This window comes from Musca autumnalis, unplaced genomic scaffold, assembly GCF_047663935.1.
Source record: "Musca autumnalis isolate F117 unplaced genomic scaffold, ASM4766393v1 scaffold_1, whole genome shotgun sequence".
In the NCBI taxonomy this organism is placed as follows: domain Eukaryota; kingdom Metazoa; phylum Arthropoda; class Insecta; order Diptera; family Muscidae; genus Musca; species Musca autumnalis.
In genome coordinates, this window is record NW_027411644.1 from 62,769,725 (window position 1) to 62,791,988 (window position 22,264).

Below are 22,264 nucleotides of genomic sequence, written 5' to 3' on the forward strand. Positions count from 1 at the left end.
ACATTAGTAGACTGACGGGTATCCTTACAGGACACCTGGGTCTACAAGCGCACCTGCACAAAATAGGTTGTGCAGGAAGCAGTGAATGCAGGGTATGCAGAGAGGACGACGAAACGTTGGAACACTACCTCTGTCATTGCCAGGCTTTCACAAACCGGAGAAAACAGCTACTAAGCAGCAACATAATACAAAGACTCAACCACATCAGGACAATCGAGCTCAAAACATTAAGAGACTATGTCAATATGACAGAAATCTTAGACTAACGTCAATAGAATAATCAGGAATTTTAACTAATTCACACACTAAATTTACAACCTCATCCTGACCGCAAATTAGAGCGCACAACAGGCCTACTTTATGGCTTATGTGTATGTCCACATGGACATGTGGTGATCCTGCATCACCCCTCTTTTCAACCTAACCTAGCCTAACTAAAGTCTATTACACTGCTCAACAAAATTGAAAAAGTTGAATGTTTCAACCAAAGTTGTTGTTGTTTCTAAATGAAATCGGCGAGCTATTTTCAAATCTGGTCACGGTTTTTCTCCATCAGCTCTTGTTCTTGAGATATAGCTCAAAATCGGTTTTTACGAGTTTTACCCAGAATTTCGTTATTTTCGGATACAAACAAATATTTTTTGCGGGTTTTTCGACACTAATATATTAAGAAGATGTTGTACGCTCGACACAAAACGTTTTTTGAAATAATTATGGCGAATATTTATCAAAAAATATAGAAAACATACGATGAATCTTGTAAAAATTGCATATTTTGAGTACTTTAAGCTGTAATTACGTCATTTGGGGAAGTCATAGAAGCTTCGTATGGCATTCCGGATATGCTCAGGGTGTCTACTATATAGTCCTGTATTCAAATATATAATATAAAGTTCATAGCGCCCACGATTCGCCCATAACCTAAAATCGTCATGAAGACTGCTAAAGGGAAATTATTACCTGTGATATCATTACCAAATATGCCATTTACTTTTCAATGGCAGTCTTCATGACGATTTTTAGGTTATGGGCGAATCATGGGCGCTATGAACTTTATATTAAATATTTGAATACCGGACTATATAGCAGACACCCTGAGCATATCCGGAATGCCATATGAAGCTTCTATGACTTCCCCCGATGACGTAATTACAGCTTAAAGTACTCAAAATATGCAATTTTTACAAGATTCATCGTATGTTTTCTATATTTTTTGATAAATATTCGCCATAATTATTTCAAAAAACGTTTTATATCGAGCGTACAACATCTTCTTAATATATTAGTGTCGAAAAACCCGCAAAAAATATTTGTTTGTATCCGAAAGTAACGAAATTCTGGGTAAAACTCGTAAAAACCGATTTTGAGCTATATCTCAAGAACAAGAGCTGATGGAGAAAAACCGTGACCAGATTTGAAAATAGCTCGCCGATTTTATTTAGAAACAACAACAACTGCGGTTGAAACAAAAGTCGTGTTGACCAGTGTTATCAATGAAATAATTGATTCAAATCTATGCGAGACCTGGCAAGTCCATCATAAACCAGATATTCTAGACTAATAAGACGCAGATTGATAGTACGTTCGACTACAAGGTTGTTTTCGATCGAGCTAAAAATGCAAGTTGAGTTCCTTATAAAAAACGCTTGTCTCTTTAATAAGCAAGAGATCTCCTGTTAGCAGGAAAAATACATAACTGTCGTCTGAAGATCTTCTAAATGTGACCTATAGAAAAAAAAATAGAATATATTGTATACCGAAGATCTTAGGACCTTCTAAATGGCTTCTATTGACTTATTGACTCCAGGTCTTCTATAACAGAGCTCCATAACGTATTCTTCTAATAGAAGATATTGTGAAGGTCGTCTAGAAAAAAGACTATCAAACCTATTTACTATATACAGGAGTCCCTTTAATGGTTCTCCACAGATATGAGGCCTTCTAAATGACTTCTATAGGCATATGATCTTCCATGAACTTCGTAATGGACTTTAACATAAAATGTAATTTCTATTGAAACAGGTATACCAAAACGAATATATTTTAGGCTAAATACATAGCACGCAGATTCCTATTTTTCTTTCATGGGTTTTATCGTGTTTCCTAGACATTCCCCAAAGCTTTTACAGCCTGGAAAGATAATATGGCATCATTAGATGCTCTTATTCCTACTCCGATTTATCCCAAAGAAACTATTTGCAAATATTACCATCCACAGAAGACTCTGCTCGTAGAAGATCTTTCGAAAGCCATCTTCTTTTAATTAACGGCCTTTTCCCATTGAAGATCACTTCCTTCAGAATGTGATCCTGGTATAGGAAACCTCTAAAAATCTTCTTTCTACAAAATACTTTTAAAAAGTCCCCTTCCCATAGACAATTTTTCATAGGTATTTTCCCATAGAAGGTCTTTAAAGATCATGTAGATGATCTTTCTTTAACAAGTCTTCTTCGTTAGATATTTTTTCCATGATAGAGAAATTATTTCATAGAAGACAGGAAAGATATTCTTCCCAAGAAAGACCTTAAAATATCTACTTCCCATAGAAAAGCTGTGCAAGAGCACAATTATACCCACACAAAGAAAGATCTTATTCCGTGTGTAGACTGTCTTTTCCATCGTCTTCTTCTATAAAGTATCCTTAAAAAAAAGTATTTCTAGAAACCCTTAATCCCACAGAAGATTAAAGATCATCTTCTCATAGAAGATCTTTGAAGGTCTTCTTCCATACTAAAGACATTATTTTTATAGATGTCCTTTGAAAGGTAATGTTTTCCATTAAATACCATTAAAGATACATCTATAAGGCCTTCTTCCCATAAAAGACATTTAAAACGTCGTCTTCCCAACGAGGACCAGTAAAATGTCTTCTAAAAGCCTTTATTCCTACAAAAGAGAAGTTTTGTTGCCCTTTAAAAGTATTCTTTTCATAGATCTTCCAAAAGATGTCTTCCCATATTCCGTGTCATAGACGTCTTTTGAAAGTTCATTTTCAATTAAAGACCTTTGAAGATACCTCTTTAAGGCCTTTATTTCACAGAAAATGGCCATCTTCCCTTTTAAAGAAGAAGGAGATATTTAATATATCCTCTTTCCCAAGAAACCACTTATATATAATTGTTCCACAAACATCCCAGATGGGGCAAGGGAGACTTCTCTCATATTAATGAGTGCACCCCGATTCATATTAGCTCAATGATATGGGACCTACAGTTTATCGCCGAGTCCGAACGGCGTGTCTTAAGGCACCACTTGCAGAGAAGTTTTACATGGCTGAAATACTCAGGAAATGTCGCCAACATTACTGGGGGGTATTTTGCCACCGTTGAAAATTTTTGATGTTGTCTGGCCCCAGATAGCATTTAGAAGACTGTTTTGTCAAAAATCACATTGAGGAGTCTTTATAGAGTCCTTTTGGTGATCAAAAATTGATTAAGTCGCTTGTGTGATCAGAAAGGGACTCGAAAGTGACTCCCTGTAATGATTAAAAAGAGTTCAATTTAAAATACAACAACAAATGTGTAGCAATCACAAATAAATCATTAAGGTGTTTAAAATGTGACAATTTTTTGTTATTTATTGTCACATTTTGATCATCTGGATGATTGAAAAATGCTTAATCAAAAAAGGGTCATGCAGGTGTTTGAAAAGTGATTATAATTATGTATATTCTGATCATATTTTGAACAGTTAGGTGATTAAAAACTGATTGCTTTGTTTTATTTGGTTGTAAATAAAAAAATAAAATTCTCATATACACTTTCTACAAAATTTTGATATAAATGTAACGTATAATATTAAGTGTTTATACAAACACAACACATGTTCAGGTTTTGCCAAGTGAAATGAAGAAGCAGTATACTCACCGCCCAACATAAAGGATAATTAAAAGTCATAACAAAGCAGAAAAGAAAACAAAGGAAAGGAAAGAAAAAGAGAATAAAGGGAAAATTCTTTTAATTTATTTCGTTTAATAAAAATACTCATAAATGACTCCCTAAAGATTCATAAACGATTATAAACATGACCCAAAAAAGACTCGAAAAAGAGTTCCAAATTATTCAACAAATCACCAATAAATGATTGAAATGCGAATCGAAAAAGACTTTATATGCCATCAAAAAATGGGCAAAAATGACTCGAAACTAATACAGAGGAAGACTCATTTGTGATTTGCTTAGACGAGTCGCCTAAGGTTATGTTTTCCTACCGACAAAGGAGTCATTTATGATCAGAAAATGAGCTCATATTCTAGCTTTTTAATCGTGCAGTCGGATCAAAAAAGACTCGAATTTGATTAAAATTTTAAAAAAATGCTGACTGGGGCCGGGGAATCGAATCCACGACATACCATTGCACCACTGTGGCACCCTTAGAAACCACACTTAAAAGGTTTTATTCTTTTCAAAAGATCCTCTTCTAATAAAGGTAATTTTCCCATTGACAGTGAATGAATAATATCATGAAGGTCTTCTTCCACAGAAGACTTTTAAAAGATATTTTTCCCGTTGAAGATCAAAGAACGTATTATTTTATCTGAAAAGTGTTTGTCTGTAGAAGACATTTAAAATGTCTCCCTTCACATAGATTACAAATTATAATGGCCGTCTTTTGATAGAAGACCTTCGAAAGCTGTTGTTGTCGTAGAAGAACTATGAAAGGTCATTTTCCCCATAGAAGATCTTCATAGCGATCATGAATACTCACGTAGGGAGCTTCTCACAAGTGAGTTGCATCTCACTTCTCACTTATCGACCTATCACAAATGACAAGGGAGGAGCGAAAAAAGTGAAAAAAGCGTTCAAATGTTGGAAAATTGAAAATAGTGCCGCATTTTGTAAACCCTTGAAAATATAATTTGTGTTGCCATATCGTTTGCAAAAAGTGAACAAATATCGTTTAAAGGTCATTAAATGAATATATTTAATATTGCGTTTTGGATGATGGCCGAAAGGACAAACGCTGAGGAATACAAAAAAAAAAACCAAGCAAAATTTTGTGGAAGTTGTTCCATGCGATTCCAATATCTCACTGGATCTTTTGTATTAGTTCAAATGAAGTTGTGAAAGATCCCATCTTCAGCATTTGAAGGAATTTCAAGAATTGTAAATAAATACAATACGTGAAACATCCGATCTTTTCTCCAGCATTAGGACCAATTTTATGAATGCTAAGTACAATTCACTTAAATTCCTTTATTCAACATTTAAACCAATTTCATAATAATAATAGATATTTTCATACACACTATTGGTCTGTTCCAGTACTGCAAGAATCTAAAAATGTTTACTATCGTAGTAAAAAATTTTAGATTCTTGCAGGTTCTGGTACATAGCAGTTATCTTTCTTTTTGTTATGTTTTTATTTACCTATAATATTTTTACTTTATGAATTTAATCCTTCATATTTTGACTCCTTCTTGTTCGTGGCATATGACATGACAAAGCGTCAGCGATGTCATCCCAAGTTGTTGGTTAAGATACCATTCCACTGGGTTATTGAAAATGCCATCCAAAATGATTTGGATCTTTTAGCGGTAACGGTCTTGTAAAAAGAATGGGCGAAGGTGGTAAAAAGGTGACATGTCACTTTCACTCACGCTTGAATAGCATCTTTGGCATCGAATATTTTGCTGGGAACCTTAGCGAACAAAGAGCAATTCAAAGGCACTTACGATATGTCACTTATCATCTTGAGTTGCCGCAAAGTTTGCAAATACCTACATATGTATGTATGCACATTGTTCTATCGAGGAACAACAATTGCGGAAAGGGCTTGCTCCTGATTGGGTCCTCTTCCATTCCTGTTGCCATCCTATGATTCTGAACCGCTTCCCATATCTGAAAAATATTGGCCAATTTTAACTCCGCCTCCAAATTACGCCAAACTCGATCGATGTCTCCTTGCTTCATTAAAACACGGATGAACATGTACAGTCTCCAAAAGAATTTCTAATTGTTTTTTATTTGTTACTTTCAACGTAAAACACAAATAAATGCAATTAATTATCATTACAAATGCGAAATATTCGTTTTCGTCGATTTTTTTTACATTTTTAAATTTTTTTGTTCAACTCTGTAGTGAGAGAAAATTGCCTCACATTCTCACTTTTTTGACATTTATGATAGCTACTTTTCTCACGAACGTGAGTTGTGTTCTCCCTTATGATGTTTATAATAAGGGAGGAGGCGAGAGTAAGAAAACTCACGGTGAGATAATGTTTATGATTGGGCTGCTTATTTTGAGGTAGAATACCTATGAATGGTCACTTTTCCCACAGAAACCCTTAGAGAGAACTCTTAAAGGACATTTTCATGCACAAAAGACCTTTAAAGATCTTCTTTTAGGAGATTTCTGAAGGTCTTGTTCCTACAAAAACCTTAAAAGATATTCTTCCCATAGAAGTCTTTTGACATTTATTCCGTCTTCTTCCCACAGCAGATCTTTAACAATATTTTTTCGCAGAAAATGTTTGAAGTTCTTATTCCTTCAGAAAAACATTAAAAAGGTCTTCTTCCCCAAGGAAAACATAAATTATTATTTTCCCCATAGAAGGTCTTATTTGGCCGTTGAAGACCTATGAACTTTAATTTTTCTCATAGAAGGTCTTTAAAGAGAAATCTAAAAGGGATTTTTCCCACAAAATGCCCTTAAAGATCTTCTTCTCGTACAAGATCTCCGAAGGTCTTCTTCCTATAGAAGACTTTTAAAAGATATTGTTCCCATAGATAACTTTTGAAATATCTTCTACGATAAAGGATATTCTTTTTGTAAAAATGTTGGAAGGTCCGCTTCCAATAGAAGAAGGAATTCTTTTCATGGAAAGCATTTAAAAGTCTCTATTGTCAAAAAAAAAACTTGACGACGTTTTTCCTTTAGAAGACCTTCAAAGGTCCACTTTTCGTAGAAGATTGTAGAGGGTCTTCTTCTTTTTTAAAGGTCTTCTTCCTATAGATGAAGGAATTTTTCCCATAGAAGACATTTATACGTTCTTCTTCCCAAGGAAGACCTTGAAGAGCTGTTTCCTACAAAACATTTTTTACAACATATTCGAAGATCTTTTTCCTTTTTTATAGGGCTTCTTTCTTCCATAAAAATGTTTTAAAATGTCCTTTAAATTACTTCTAGGTTTTCTTCCCACATAAGATCTTCAAGGATATTCTATTCGTAGAAAATTTTGTAAAGATATTCTTTTCGTTGGAAATACTGGAATGTGTGGGAATTCTTTCCATTGAAAATATTCCCAAAGAAGACCTATTTCATACCGAAGACTTTCAAAGATAGATCTTAGATGGTATTTTTCTTTAAGAAAGGACATTTAACATTTATAAGTTATTTTTCCCAGGAAGACCTGTTTCCTGCAGAAGATATTTAAATTTTCCCCACAGAAGGTCTTTTTTGCCTAAAAAACCTATGAAGGGATTTTTTCTGCAGAAGAGCTATGAAGGATAATTTTTTCCATAGAAGGTCTTTAAAGGGAAAGCTAAAAGGTCTCTGAAAGTCTTAGTCCCATAGGAGACCTTTAAAAGGTATTCTTTCCATAGACGACTTTTGAAATAACTTCTACGATAAAGGACCTCTAGATCTTCTTCCCACAGAAGGACTTTAAAGATATTTTTTCGTTAAAATGTTGGTAGATCTGTTTCCAATAGAAGAAACATTTAAAAGACATTTTTCTCAAAAAAAACCTTCAAGACCTATTTCCTTTAGAATACCTTTAAAGGTCCACTTTTCGTAGAAGATTATAGAAGGTCTTTTTTCCTTTTAAGTATCGTCTGCCTATATATGAAGGAATTTTTGCCATAGAAGACATTTAAACGTTCTTCTTCTAATCATTTTCCTTTTTATAGGGCTTCTTTCTTCCACAAAAGCAGTGTTAAATGTCTTACTTCCTTTTTATAGGGCTTATTCCTGTAGAAGAAAATCTTTCTATAGAAGCCACTTAAAGCCTACTTCACAAGAAGATCACTGTAGACCTCCTTCCTAAGAAAGACGCCTTAATGCCGTCTTCCCCTCTAAACACCTTTAAAGATCTTGTTCTCGAAGTCTAAGCGTTTAATGTTAAAACTACTGGTCAATCGTGAATTAAAATTCCGTGCGGAATTCGTTCCTTTCCCCCAATTTCACAATTTTCTATTCCCATATATATGTCCAGAAGGGAATATTTTTGTCGATTCAGCGAGAATATACCATAATTAAGAGATTTCAGTAGTTTTCAACGTTTCAAAATATTCAGGGCAATCATAAATAAAAATTGCGTGCGGAAGTTCTTCCTACTCCCAAATATCAAAATTTTTTATTTCCATATTTATGTCCAAAAGGGAATTATGTTTGTCGATTTGGTGAGAATACTCCATAATTAAGTGACTAAGTAGTTTTCAAATTTTTAAAATATTCAGCCCAATTATGAACGGCATCTCACCGTGAGTTTTCTCTTTCTCGCCTCCTCCCCTATTATAAACATCATATCGCCGTGAGTGCTGTTATGTTCTCACTCTTCCCTTATTATAAACAACAAGAGGGTAAGCAAAACTCACGTTCGTGAAAAAATTAGCTATTACAAATGTAAAAAAAGTGAGAAAAAGAGGCAAATTTGTGCTGAAATTTCTCACTACCGAAATCAAAGTGAGTTGAACAAAAAAATTTAAGTGTGGTCATTTATTTTAAAAAATACGAATATTTTGTATCTGTAATGATAATTAATTGTATTTTAGGTTGAAAGCAACAAAAAATAATTAGAAATTTTTTATGTTTTGAGGTTATTGTTGACCTTTGAACGCTTTTTTCTTTGGTTTTAATTTTGGCTTGAGGTCAACTTAAGAATTACAATTTTTTTGTTTTTATTCTTATAAAAAGAAAGAAATATCATTGTTATTATAAATTTCTACCATATTGTTTATAGTTGCATAAAACAAATGTTCTTGTTTTTGAAAGCCAATCCCTGAGGATGACCATCAAAGATGGTTGAAATATTGGAAATGGAATAGATTCTACCTTATTGTGATAAGAGTTTCTTTATATTTTTAATCGCAATATGTTTTAGACAAAAACAAATATTAGGACATTTACCGCTAACATTTTTTCAGAGTTCTTTACGAATTCGGTCTGAATCTCTGAATTCTTTCAGAATTTGGTACAAAATTGGGTCTAACTTCAGTTCCAAGAATGGGATGTAACTATCCACTGAAGTTAAATGACTAGGTTTGGCATCGCACCATTAAAAGACGAAGAGTGCTATGCATGGTGCTATCAACATTTGCCCTATAAGAATTTAGACGACTGCAATATCCCGAGTATAGTTGAGCAAAAACTACTCTGGTTTGTGGTGGACTTTATTCACACTATATTTGTTTACATTAGAAACTGCGACTATGTGAAAGCTATACAAACCTACTTGAAATGCTTGTTGAGCAAGGGGTTCTCTCCTGTATCGTTGGGCTTTCCTCTCTAGAAAGTGAAGATCATTCTTGATGGACCTAGTGTGTCGGGCCAACCTACTAGATGGTGATTGGGATGGCTCTCACGGTAACGCCCAAGCAAGTACTGTAACTAAAGCGTTCCCCGTTTTCAGGTATGGACAGATCAAAAAGGTGCATACTGTATAAAGCGGTTCACAAATATACAAGGACCCAATCTGGAGCAACCCATGTCTGCGATTGTTGTTCCTAGAGAGAGTAATGTACACGATTTGGAACTTTTGGGGTCGCAGTCTTGGAAAAAATGGGTGCTGGTGCTAAAAAGATGACATGTCCAATCACTTGCCCTCAAGCTTGAATAGAATCAAATATTTTGATGGAATATAAGTCCAGACCGTTGCCCCAAAAAGATCCAAACCATTTTGAGATCTTAATCACGTCATCGTCGATAACCCAGTGGAATGGTATCTACACCAAGCAATTTCCTGGAATAGTATTTTAAGTACCGGTTGTTATATGCCATGAACAAAAAAAAATTGGAATTACAATTGAAATTTATTGAAATTGTATTTAAAATTCATTAAATTGGTTTAAGTGTTGAAGGAAGCATTAGGAATTATACTTAGCATTCATAGAATTGGTTCTTATACTGGAGAAAATATCGGATGTTTCACGAATTGTATTTACAATTCTTGGAATTGGCTAAATGCTGAACCTCATTTGAACCAATCATTGATCTCCTGTGATGTCCTAACATCGCTGGTACAGCTTCCACTCCATTTCCTTGGTATTCCTCAGAACTTGCCATTTCTGTTATCACCCAAAATGCAACATTAAACATTTACTTATTGTAGCCATTTAATGACGTTTTTAAACGACATTTGTTCACTTTTTTACGATTTTCCAATAAATTTCACGAATTCTTCAGTGTAAATAAACAATTTTCACATATATTTCAAAACAAAAGAACAGCTGTTACAGATGTTGCCATGTTGTTTCAATGTTGTATTTTCTTTTACCAATATTCATGTTCTTTTACAGTGGATTTTTAATAACCGACATTTTTCTTGCTAGAAATGTTTATTAATTTGAAAATTTATTTACTTTTTATGCAAAAAATAAGAATTTAATAATCCCAAAGTTATTTGTGCAAAAAATGACGGTATGGTAACACAAATTATTATTTCAAGGGTTCACAAGTCGCGCCATTATTTTCCATTTTCCGACTTGTCAACCCTTGTTCACTTTTTGTGCTCCTCCCTGCCCAATCGTAATAGCTCGAGCAGGTGAAAGTGAACTGCAACTCACTTGTGAGTAGCTCCCTACGTGAAGATTCATAATCGCTATGATTGATTTTAAAAGAATTTCACTTTTTGAAATTATTTTCCGTGCGGAAAATTCCGATGGAAATATTCATGATTGCCCTGTTAGTGTGGAGGAGGAGGAGAAGTATTTAATAATGCAGCTACTTTGCAATGAAACAGGCATAACAGTACGAACACGTTTAAAAAAAAAAAAAATGATAAATGACTTACCTTTACATTTAGGCGATGCACAGTCATCCTTAACCTTGTTTTCTGATCAAAAAGTCAACGACAACTGGTCCCAAAAGGTTTTTTGTTCGTTCGATGCGTTGATGGAAGTGGAGGCTATAAAATATGCTTTTCTCGAAGGTGTTATCCAATATAGTCCATCATTGAACATAGCTTCCATTTGAACGCCAGTCTTTATTTTCGATAATTGTCGAGTAAAGCAGCCATTTTAGTTGTTCATTGGTGGATTTGTTAGAGTTTTGAACCAGTTTGTCTGGAAGCATGGACTTACACAAGAAAAACATTAAAATTTGTTAGGCTACAAGAAAAAAACTTTCACTGGATTTACTTACCTTAACTGTTCGGCATCATAGATTAGTTTTTTTTTGGGAACAATTAGTTCATCTTAATTTTGTTAAAGGTTCTCTTCATCCTTCATTTGGGCCTGAGATAGACCAACTGGAGTAAGTACAATAATTTCCAATATTTCTTTATATTTTTTAAAAATTAATTCTTTTTTATTTTTTAGATTCTGGGTAATTAAAATATGTATTTTATGTGGCATTTTCTTTTAAAAATTACAGTTATCTTAAAAAACGTATTAACAAAAAAATAACCTAACAATTGAATGAAAATTCTTAAATACTAAAATGTAAATTAGGATATTTATGTATATGTGTGCAACATATATCCACAGTTACAATTGTATGTATATTAATATGAAATAAATATATATGAACATTTTAAACAATATAACATGTTATAAAGGCCAGATTCTATGTGGCGCGAATCAAGGACAATGAAATGGACTTCATTTTCAAATTCAGTACCAGGAAATACTGGTTCACAACATTTTGTTTAAAACAATTTATTAAATCAGATTTTACAGTGTAATTTATACATAAATTGAAAACAATTCAATGTGGTAATAAAAAAAGTAATTGCCTGTTTAGGGGCGATCATTATTTCTGCTTCTTACTCTTCTTTTTAGTTAAGGTTCTCAATAAAACCAAGTTCATTACAACCAATTCCATTTTAGCCATGTGTATGTAGAATCAAGTGAAACTTGATGAAATTAATGACGTGGGGCGGGAGGTTTGCCTTACGATTTCATTATACGGCTTTGTAAAAATAAAACAAAAAACTAACCTAAAGAACAAAGTACTATTGAATAGTAGTACATATATTTTAATTTACAAAACTAATATCTTATACTATATATTTATGTACAAATTTACGTACTTCTTATTCGCTGTTAAATACAACTAGTTATGGTAAAATTATTTACATATAAAGGAAGTTCTATGAAATAAATGAGCGTGTATGTTTTAGTAAGTAATGCGCAATACATATGTAGGTATGTATGTATATAAAACATCTATGGAGCAATTAATCCTTATCCACATATATCACATTTCGGGGTTTTTTGTATTTTCCCCTCAAGGAAAGTAGTATTAAAAGCAGTTTGTAATAGCAGCAGTAGTTGTGATATTAAAATTCGAAACTCTGTCTTCTGTACAACCAATCCCAACTCAATGATAACGCATTTGTCTATTTGAGTTGGTTTTATGAGATGATGCGGCAGCAGCAGCATTTGTCGAACGTGAATTTTGTCCACTTTGTGGTACCCTGGCAATGGGTGCAGCTATAATTGGATTTGTTACTGTACCAACGGCATTCATTGTCCCAGTGTTGCTATTCACTACCCAACGATTTGTTCCCTGTTGCATAATTGTATAGGTGGTTGGGGTGCAGTTGTTTCCGCTATTGGCAGGTGTTGTAATGGGTTGCTGCAAAAAAAGATAAATAACATTAGAAATCCATAAATGAGGTCTCTTCCATTACATAACAAAAACAAAAGAGAATCACTTGGCTTTGCCGGCAGCTAAATAGCCTCAGCGTAGGACTTTATAAAAAAGCAATATCAGAAGCGGTAAGGCCTAAATTAAAGAATAGTTGTACCCTGCCTTATATTCCTGATATTAGTCCGATTTTGGAAGGCTTCAAGGCTTTTCATGAGCTTTGGCTTTACGTCCAGAGGGGCATAGCGCTGGCTTAGCAAACTAAAAGTTGCATATTTTGCACGGTAAAGGAAGATGAGAATAAGAGGAGATTGCCTCAGCTCCCAAGACGTCCTGGCAAATCATAATTTCCCTTGGCTCATACCAACTTAAAACCACCGTCTCCGCTAACAGACGACTTCATAACTTTTCTGAAGCATTGCAAAGCTAACAGAATTTTCTGGAACATAATCACAGCTGCAGCAACTCGCTACCAGCTGATATGGTCGATTACCCGAAATTATACCAAATTTCCAAGCAGAGGCGACAGGATTGGCAAAAGAGCGAGATCAGTTTTGTCGTACGAACCCTGAAAACCCAATTGTTACGGAACTTACTCATAAAGTCAAAAGGCTAATAGGCGAACATAAGCCGAAAAATGCCTAGATCTCTCCTGAAGTAATACAACATTGGTACAGAATAAGGTAAATTGTGGGCAACAGTTAAATCACTCTCGAATCCGGGAAAAAGAAAAAACGGCTGTTACTTTCAACGGCGTGAAAATGACAGATTTGTACACGTGTGCGTGTTATTACCGGCAATTTGTAAAACACCCCGAGAATCATAGGGCAAAGATAAGCGTGCTACGTCGCATAAGAGCCATCTCAACCGAAGAGGTACCACCACAATTTACGATCAGTTTTTTTTTTGTTTTTTTATTCAATAGCCGTTTTCCATCTCACTCTGTTTGGAGCTATATATCTAAGTTGATCCCAGGTCAATCCGATGAATCTCATTTCGGCTTCTGTGGAAAGTCTCCAGGTTTTCTTTGGTCTTTGGACCTTCTTGGCTGAACGGATTCCAGCGTAGAGCTTGTTTTGCTATGCTATTGTCATCACGGCGAAGAACATGTCCAATCCATTGCCATTTACGATTTCGGATCCCACATCCATCTGATTTGCTTGGCGTAAGAGCTCTGCGTTTGTTATTACACGCGGCCAAAATATACGTAGAATCCGACGAAGACAGCAATTAATAAAGACTTGTAGTCGTTTTGTAACACCGTTGGTGACCTTCCACGTCGTACATCCGTACAGCAACACAGATTTGACATTGGATTCGAATATACGGAGTTCTATTCGTAGGCCTAAGCTGTTGTTTTGCCAAATCGGTGCCAGCATTCCAATTGCTGCTTTATCTTTACTAATCTTTGCTTCTACATCTACTTCTGTGCCACCGTCCGGGTCCACCAAGCTACCCAAATAACAGAACTGGTCTACTGAGGCGAAGCATTGACCTCCTGCGTGTAACTGTTGTTCGTTGTTTGTCTTAATACTCATGCATTTGGTTCTTGCTGAAATTATCTGCAGGCCTGTGCCTCCCAGGTTATCTTGGAGGTTTGTGTTAAGTCTCTGGCTCTGTTTGATAGTAGGCATATGTCATCTGCATAGGCCAAATAATTTAAAAATGTCCCATCGATTCGCCATTTTATACCTTTCCGATCAAAAGGAGTTGCGGATAATACGTCCTCAATGACAAGCAAAAACAATATAGGCGAGAGAATGCAACCTTGTCTTACTCCACTCACAACTTGAAAAGGTTTAGACAATTTTCCCTTATGCAAAACGTAGCAATTTGCGCCATTGTAGCTTTCTTTTATGAGGTTTATAAGCTTATGCGGGATGCCTCTTTTCTGCAGTAATTTCCAAATGAGTGTTGTTGCAAATTTCATCCGAAGCTCCAAATCATGCAAAGCGTTGGACCCATACGGAATCTCAATGGTTTTTTTTCTGTTACTCCTCTTGGGAGCATAGGGCTTCCACAAAGCATCACCATCTTACATGGTTACTTGCTGTTATTTTTGCATCTTCCCATGTAAGGTTGTTTTGTCTTAGTTCTTGGGTTATTTTTCGTCGCCTGGTGTTTCATGACCGACCTCGATTTCGTGATCCTTGAGGATTCCATTCATGCGCCATTCTTATTATGCTATGAACATTTTTCTTAAAGTGTGGCCAATCCACCCAGCAAACCAAATGTCGGATGTCCGACATGTCTGAACAATTTCGGAAGCAACGTCGTTCAGACTTCGTTCCGATTTCTAAACGATTTTTTGGAGCGGAAATAGTTCAGATTTTGTACCGATTTCGTTCCCATTTCGCAACGAATGTCGAAAAAAAAATCCTTTCCGAATTTCCCAAGGATTTTCTTCAGATTTCGTTACGAAATCGGATCGAAATCGATACGATGTCGCTCCGAAATTATGTCAACCACTTCATACAACTTTCGTTAAGATATTGTTACGATTTCGAATCAGACATCGGACGTATCGTCCGAATTTTGTTCCGATTTCGTTAAGATGTCGGTACGATTGGTTTGCTGGGCACATCCATTTCCTACGTCTAATCTGCTTTTGTATGGGTTCCTGGTTTGTTAAGTTCCATAGTTCTATGTTACTTATGGTGTTGGGTCAGAATATCCTGCATATGATCCTGAGGCATTTGTTTATGAATACCTGTAACTTTTGCGTGATGGTGTTAGATAAAAGTCAGGTTTCACTGCCATACGGCAAGATTCGAATATTTTAAGCTTAGTTTTCCTGGATATATGTGTGCTTCTCCATACAACTTGCAGACGTCCAAATGCAGCTTTCGCTTTATTGATTACGTCCGTTTCTGCACCACCATTCGTTGTTACAGTGCTTGCTAGATAGCAGAAGCTATCGACATATTCACCCAGCAAACCAATCGTACAGATATCGTAACGAAATCGGAACAAAATTCGGACGTTACGTCCGATATCTGATCCGAAATCGTAACGATATCTTAACGAAAGTTGTATGAAGTGGTTGACATAATTTCGGAACGAAATGTCGGAGCGAAATCGGATCGATTTCGGTCAGAATTCGCAACGAAATCGGAAGAAAATCCTTGGGAAATTCGGAATGCGAATTTTTTCCTCCGAATTTTCGTACAGATTTCTGAACGATTTCGGAATAATGTCGTATGAAAATCTGAGGTACCTTCCGAACTTTCGTAAAGATTTCTGAACTATTTTGGAATAATTTCGTATGATTATCGAAGGAAAAATTTTTTCTCTGATGCCTCTTTTTTATTGATAAATTTTCTTTGTTTTTTATTGGAAGATTATAATTTCAAAGATATCTAATGATTTTCACTGTTGTTATCATTTTGTAGTTATAGTAGAACAATGTAAACATTGTGCACGAATATGTTGGGTCTATCAGCACTAACTTGAATTATTACATGTTGCATTTATATTTAAAATATTTAAAAAATGTACATGCGAATTTTATAACCAACCATTTTGTTTTTCGACAACAAACTAAAATGTTGCTTGTTAGATATATACAAAAGGTGGTTGTTGTGCGAAGGGAAATTTGTTTCCGACATATCGATCCGAATTCGTAACGAAATCGGAAGAAAAACATTAGCATATTCGAAGGGAAATATACTTCCGACATTTTCTCCGAAATCGGAACGAAATCTGAACGAATTACCCTACGAATAATCGTAAAGAGATCGATACGAAATCTGAACGATTTTGCTTCCGAAATTGTTCCGATATGTCGGACATCCGACATTTGGTTTGCTGGGCAATTACTTGGCCTTGTAACATGATGTGTTCTGATCTAGATGGTTTTTATATTATACAGAACGTCTTGTTTCATAAGCCGAACTAAGAATAGATTTCCAAACGCACCGATCTTTTGCTTTACTTCTCCAATTTTGGATGCCATGTTTTGTGATATCTTCTTCAACTTGGTCTTTCCATCGGAGTTTTGGCCTTCCCTTGGGGCGTATACCGTCAAGTAGCTCGTATTCAAATGCCTTTTTTAGTGGGGGCATCTTTATCCATCCTGCTGACATGGCCAAGCCAACGCAATCGTTGTAGTTCGATACGTTTTACTATATCGATGTCGGTCGGCTGGTATAGCTCGTGGTTCATACGACGTCGGTATTCACCGTCAACGCATATTGGTCCATAAATCATTCGAAGAATTTTTCTCTCAAACACACCAAGTTCTTCCTCATCAGCTTTCGCAAGTACCCATCCTTCAGATCCATACATAAGTACGGGTAGTCTCAGTGTCTGGTACAGTGTAAGTTTTGTTTGAAGAGAGGTGGTTTAACTTTTGAACTGTTTATTTAGACCAAAGTAGCATCTGTTGACCAATATTATTCTTCTTTTAATTTCAAAACTGATGTTGTTCGTTTTATTTATGGCATTGCCGAGGTAAATAAAGTCATTTACTACCTCAAAATTGTAGTTCTGAACATAAACAGTTGGTCCGAGTCTACTGGACGTCTTGCGTGTTGATACCATAAACTTTGTCTTATCGCCGTTGACTGCCAGACCCGCTTTGGCACACACTTTTTCAATTTTCGCAAAGGTGGCTGTTACGGATCGAGTTGATCGACCTATTATATAAATATCATCTGCGTAGGCCAGTAACATTATATCCTCATTGTATATAGTGTTATTTTTATATCTATCGGTATATACATTCGCTTCTCGTATGACCTTTTTCAATAGAATGTTAAATAGGTCACACGATAGGCTGTCAACTTGCCTGAAACCTCGATTTGTTTCAAAAGGCTCAGAGAGATTCTTTCCTACTTTAACAGCTGATCTTGTATTAGCCAATGTCATCCTACATATTCTTATAAGTTTTGCAGGGATACCAAACTCATACATGGCGTGAAACATCTTTGATCGAATTGGGCTGTCGAAGGCGGCCTTATAGTCGACAAACAGGTGGTATGTGTCGATCTGTCTTTCGTGGGTCTTCTCCAGTATTTGGCGCAGTGTGAAGAGATTTGGTCAATAGTCGATTTACCAGGTCAAAAACCGCATTGGTATGACCCGATTATGTTATTGACCATGGGTTATAAACGTTCACACAGTACACTCGACAGCACTTTGTATGCATCTTGTCTCCTTTCTTGTGTACGGGTCATAGGAGGCTGATGCATACTCCTTATAAGCATTTCGCCACCGGTCTTGAACAGTTCGGCGGGCAGCCCATCGGCTCCTGCTGCTTTATTGTTTTTCAGCCGATTAATTGCTGTCATGACCTCGCTTTGGCTAGGTGGAAGACATTTAACGTCGTCGTTTGTGATTGCTTCTGGTGTATCTTCATCGCCGCCCATATTCGATACTAAGAGCTTCGTGAAATGCTCCTTCCAGATCATCAGTACGCTATCTGTATCAGTTACCAGATTCCCTTCATGATCTTTGCAGGAGAATGTGCCTGCACCAAATCATTCAGACAGGTGTTTTACACTCTGGTAAAATTTGCTGACTTCATTCTGACTCCTGAACATCTCGATTTCTCACGCTCACTTTTCGCTTGCTTTTTCTTTTTTCTTCTGAAAATACGCTTCTCCTCTCTTCTCCCGATGGCCTGGCCTTTGTTTTCTTGATGTTAATCTCAAGTCGAACATTACGGGCAAGTTTCTCTCCAAGTCTTCTAATTTTGACTGCATGTTGGATATCTTGTGAGAGAAGGCATATATCATCCGCATAGTCTAAGTCTTCGAGTTGTCGTGAGAGGCTCCATGTTATGCCTCTTCTCTGAGGGCAGACTTCATTCATTATTTCATCCAGTACATCCTTGCTTTACTCCCGCATTTCTGAGGAATGGTTGGCTTATGTTTCCGTTGTGAAGAACTGAGAGTTCTGCATTCTCGTACATCCTTTTATTATTCGGATTATTTTCTGGGGTACTCCCTTTTTGCTCAATGGTTCCCATATGGCAGTTCGTCTGATGGTGTCGAAGGCTTTCTTGAAATCGATGAACAGTAGATACAGGGGGTGCGCTATTCTATTGATTGTTCTATTATGACTCGTAGGGTCTTGGCCTGGTCTACACAGCTTCTATTTGGTCTGAAGCCAGCTTGTTCCTCTCTCAGAATGTTTTCTACTTGCCTTTGAATTCCTTCTTGTATTATAACTGCTAGTATCTTGTATATGGTGTTGAGCAGGGTTATTCCTCTCCAGTTGTTACAGTCTTTCAAGTCGCCATTTTTGGGTATCTTTACAATGTTACCTTCCTTCTTCCATGTTGGAGACAGTCTTTCTTCTTCCCAAGCTGATATGATGAGATGTCGCAGTAATTCAGCTGCGCTTCTAGCGTCGGCCTGTAAAGCTTCTGCCGGTAAACCATCATCTCCTGCTGATTTGTTACTTTATAGCAAAGTCGTGCTTTGATATTGTTAAAGTTACGAAGTTTTCGGCAATTCACACACACACGACCCGAACGAAACGAAAGAGCACACAAATGTTTTGATTTGTTTTGTTTTGCAGCATGCGTGCATACAACGTTACTAACACACTGTCAAAAATTTCAAATATTGAGAATTTTGTGTGCCCTCTTGGTCGGCTATGCTTTATAGTTGTTCTATTGCCTCTTTTATCTCATTCAAGCTGGGAGTGTTACGGGGTATATTCAACGTATTTTCCCTTGGACTGCTATCGCACATTTTGTTGTTTTCGACGTTTCGAACGTTGCTAATTTCTTCGAACTGTTCTCGCCATCTTTGAATTTGTTCATCATTGTTCGTTAGTAGTCTACTACCATTGCGATCTTTTACTGCTTGGTTCCTGGTACACATTCGGTTTGTGAGACTATCTATCGTCCGGTGTCGCTTTCCCATGTTATTCTCAAGTTATGTCTTCACTTGTTTAGCTAGTTGTTTATACTGATCTCTTGTGATATTGTTGTTATTCAACTGCATCTTAAGTTCACCTCTATGAGAAATTAGGTTCCAAGTGTCGTCTGATATCCAGATTTTTCTGTGTTTTTGGAATACGCCCAGTGTATCTTCAAAACCGAAATACTCTTTCATTGGTTACCAAAAGTCTTCTCTTAAGATATTACAGGTATCCTTATTTCTAACATTTCTCTTCAAAAGTCCTATCTTATTTAATACTTACCGTTACATTAAAGCGCTGCACCGGTATACTAAATGTTGTATTACAAGGTACTGTTTGCGGCTCCAGGCGTGAAACAACCGGCCGCAAAAGTGTGTTAGATGGTAGCTTGAGATATTCTGCCGAGCTATTACCACTCGTTGGATGTGACGATGCTACAGATGACGTCATTAAATTACTTGCAGATGGCCTTTTTCCCAATACTTTTTCTTTTTTCATAAAGGATGAGGATGACGACGAGGAGGCAGATGATGATGCTGTTGCTGAGGCTAATGTTGATGATCCAGTTGATGATTTTATAATAATTTTGGCAGGAGTTGTTGAAGAGGTAGAATTTGTGATATTATGATCGCGTTGCTAGAAAAGCAGACAAAATTAGTTACCAAAACAAATCATCAATCGTTCCACTTACCACTTGAATATGATGATTATTGCTAACAGCTGCTACAGTGGGGGTGGTTTCTTGTATTTTCTGTCGAATTTGAGCACAGTGGGCTTCATGCCGTCCCCAATGCATATCTTGGCAGGGATAATCACAGTAAGAGGTATTCCAACAACAATAGAATTTTGCTTCACGACCACATTGAGCGCACCATTGTTTTCGTTTCGTCTCCTCAACCAAACGTTTCCATTCAAATTCTTGTTGTTTCCATTCCAGTTCACATTGTTTACGGGTTTCGGCAATTGCACGTGTCTTTTCAGTTTCCATATTCTTACGGGTTTCGGCAATTGCACGCGTCTTTTCAGCTTCCATATTCTTACGCATATCATCCATATTTTTACGCATATCATCCAATTGTTTGCGCAAATCTTCCTGAGCTAATCGAGCATTTTCCAAGTCGATATTGGCTGTAGCAAGTTTTGCCATTAAACTTGTGTCATCGTATTGTACTAAGTCACGTATGCTGTCTTCAATGGCATTCATAAATTCCGCCGTTAACTGCAGGAAGGAGGAAAAGAGAGAGAGAAAGATGAAATGAGAATGTGAGTAGAAAATATATTACGGGAAAAGAAAAGGTTAACCGCCTGATTCCCGCACTAGAAATTTAATAGAAGACTTTAATGGTGTTCCCTTCTGAATAATAGAAAAGCTTTTGGTGGTCTTCCATGCATAGAACGCTGAAACCTTTAAGCGTAGAAGTCATAGGACCCCTCCTAAAAATCTTCAATATATAGATGACCTTCTGATGGTCATCCAAAGATAGAAAAGTGACTAAGGGTCTTTCAAAGATAGATGACCTCCGAGAATTTTCGATATACAAAAGGCCTTCTAAGAATATTCCATACACAGAAGACCTCCTTAATGGCCTTTTAGCTATAGAAGACCATCAGAAGGTTTAACATGTATAGAGAAACCTCAGAAAGTTTAATATGTACACAAGAAGGTATTCTATTTTTAGAACACTTTTAGAAGAAGTCTCTTAGGAGGCCTTCTCATCATAATGCTCTTCTATGCATGGAAGACCTTATAAGTGCCCCCAGAAAATTTTATATATGTATAGAAGACGATTAGTAGGTCTTCTATTTTTATACAAGACTTTCAAAAGGTCTTCTATTTGTATAGAATGGGATCAGAAGGTTCTCTTGTGTATAGAAGATGATCAGCAAGACTTCTATGTGTATAAAATTCGATCTGGAGATCTTCTATTTGTATGGACGACTTTCAGAAGGCCTTCCATTTGTATAGAATAGGATCAGAAAGTCCTCTTGTGTATAGAAGAGGATAAGCAAGTCTTCTATGTCTATAAAAGATCATGAGGTCTTCTATGTGCATAGAAGACTATCAGAAGGTCTTCTATGTATATAGAGGACGATAAGAAGGTACTCCATGTGTTGGAAGACGTTCAGGAAGTCTTCCATGTGCACAGAAGACTATCTGACGATCAGAAGGTCTTCTCTTTTTATATAAAACAATCAGAAGGTCTTCTATATGTACTAAAGACGATCAGAAGGTATTCTATGTGTATGGAAGATGATCAAAAGTCTTCTATGTGTATAGAGGATGACGAGAAGGTCTTCAATGTGTATAGAAGACTTTCAGAAGCTCTTCAATATGCACAGAAAATGTTCCAAAGCTATTCTATGTGCATAGAAGACCATCAGATGGTCTTTTAAGTGTTTAGAAGAAGACAGTCAGAAGGCCATCTATGCGCATAGTAAACCATCAGTAGGTCTTCTATGTTCATAGACGACGTTCAGAAGCTCTTCTATGTGCAATGAAGACCATCAGAAGGTGTTTTATGTATATAAAATAAGATCAGAATGTCTTCTATGTATATAGAAGACAGTCAGGTCTTTTATGTGTGCAGGAGATGTTCAGAAGGTTTTCATTGTCTATAGAAGGCGATCAGAAAGTCTTCTA

General features: G+C 36.3%; 1 protein-coding gene across 15 annotated transcripts in view; it reads right to left on the minus strand.

The window, feature by feature from the left end:
- Window positions 1-11,434: 11,434 nt before the first annotated feature.
- The window catches only part of Zmynd8 (Zinc finger MYND-type containing 8), a 44,588-nt gene continuing 33,758 nt past the window's right edge, over window positions 11,435-22,264 (minus strand). For all 15 annotated transcript variants that reach the window (XM_073978483.1, XM_073978491.1, XM_073978546.1 and 12 more), the window contains 3 exons: window positions 20,315-20,842; window positions 19,906-20,259; window positions 11,435-12,738 (listed from right to left, as the gene is read on the minus strand). In XM_073978483.1, coding sequence (XP_073834584.1) covers window positions 12,481-12,738; window positions 19,906-20,259; window positions 20,315-20,842 — 1,140 coding nt within the window. In that variant the 3' untranslated portion in view covers window positions 11,435-12,480. The remainder of the gene's footprint in view (window positions 12,739-19,905; window positions 20,260-20,314; window positions 20,843-22,264) is intronic.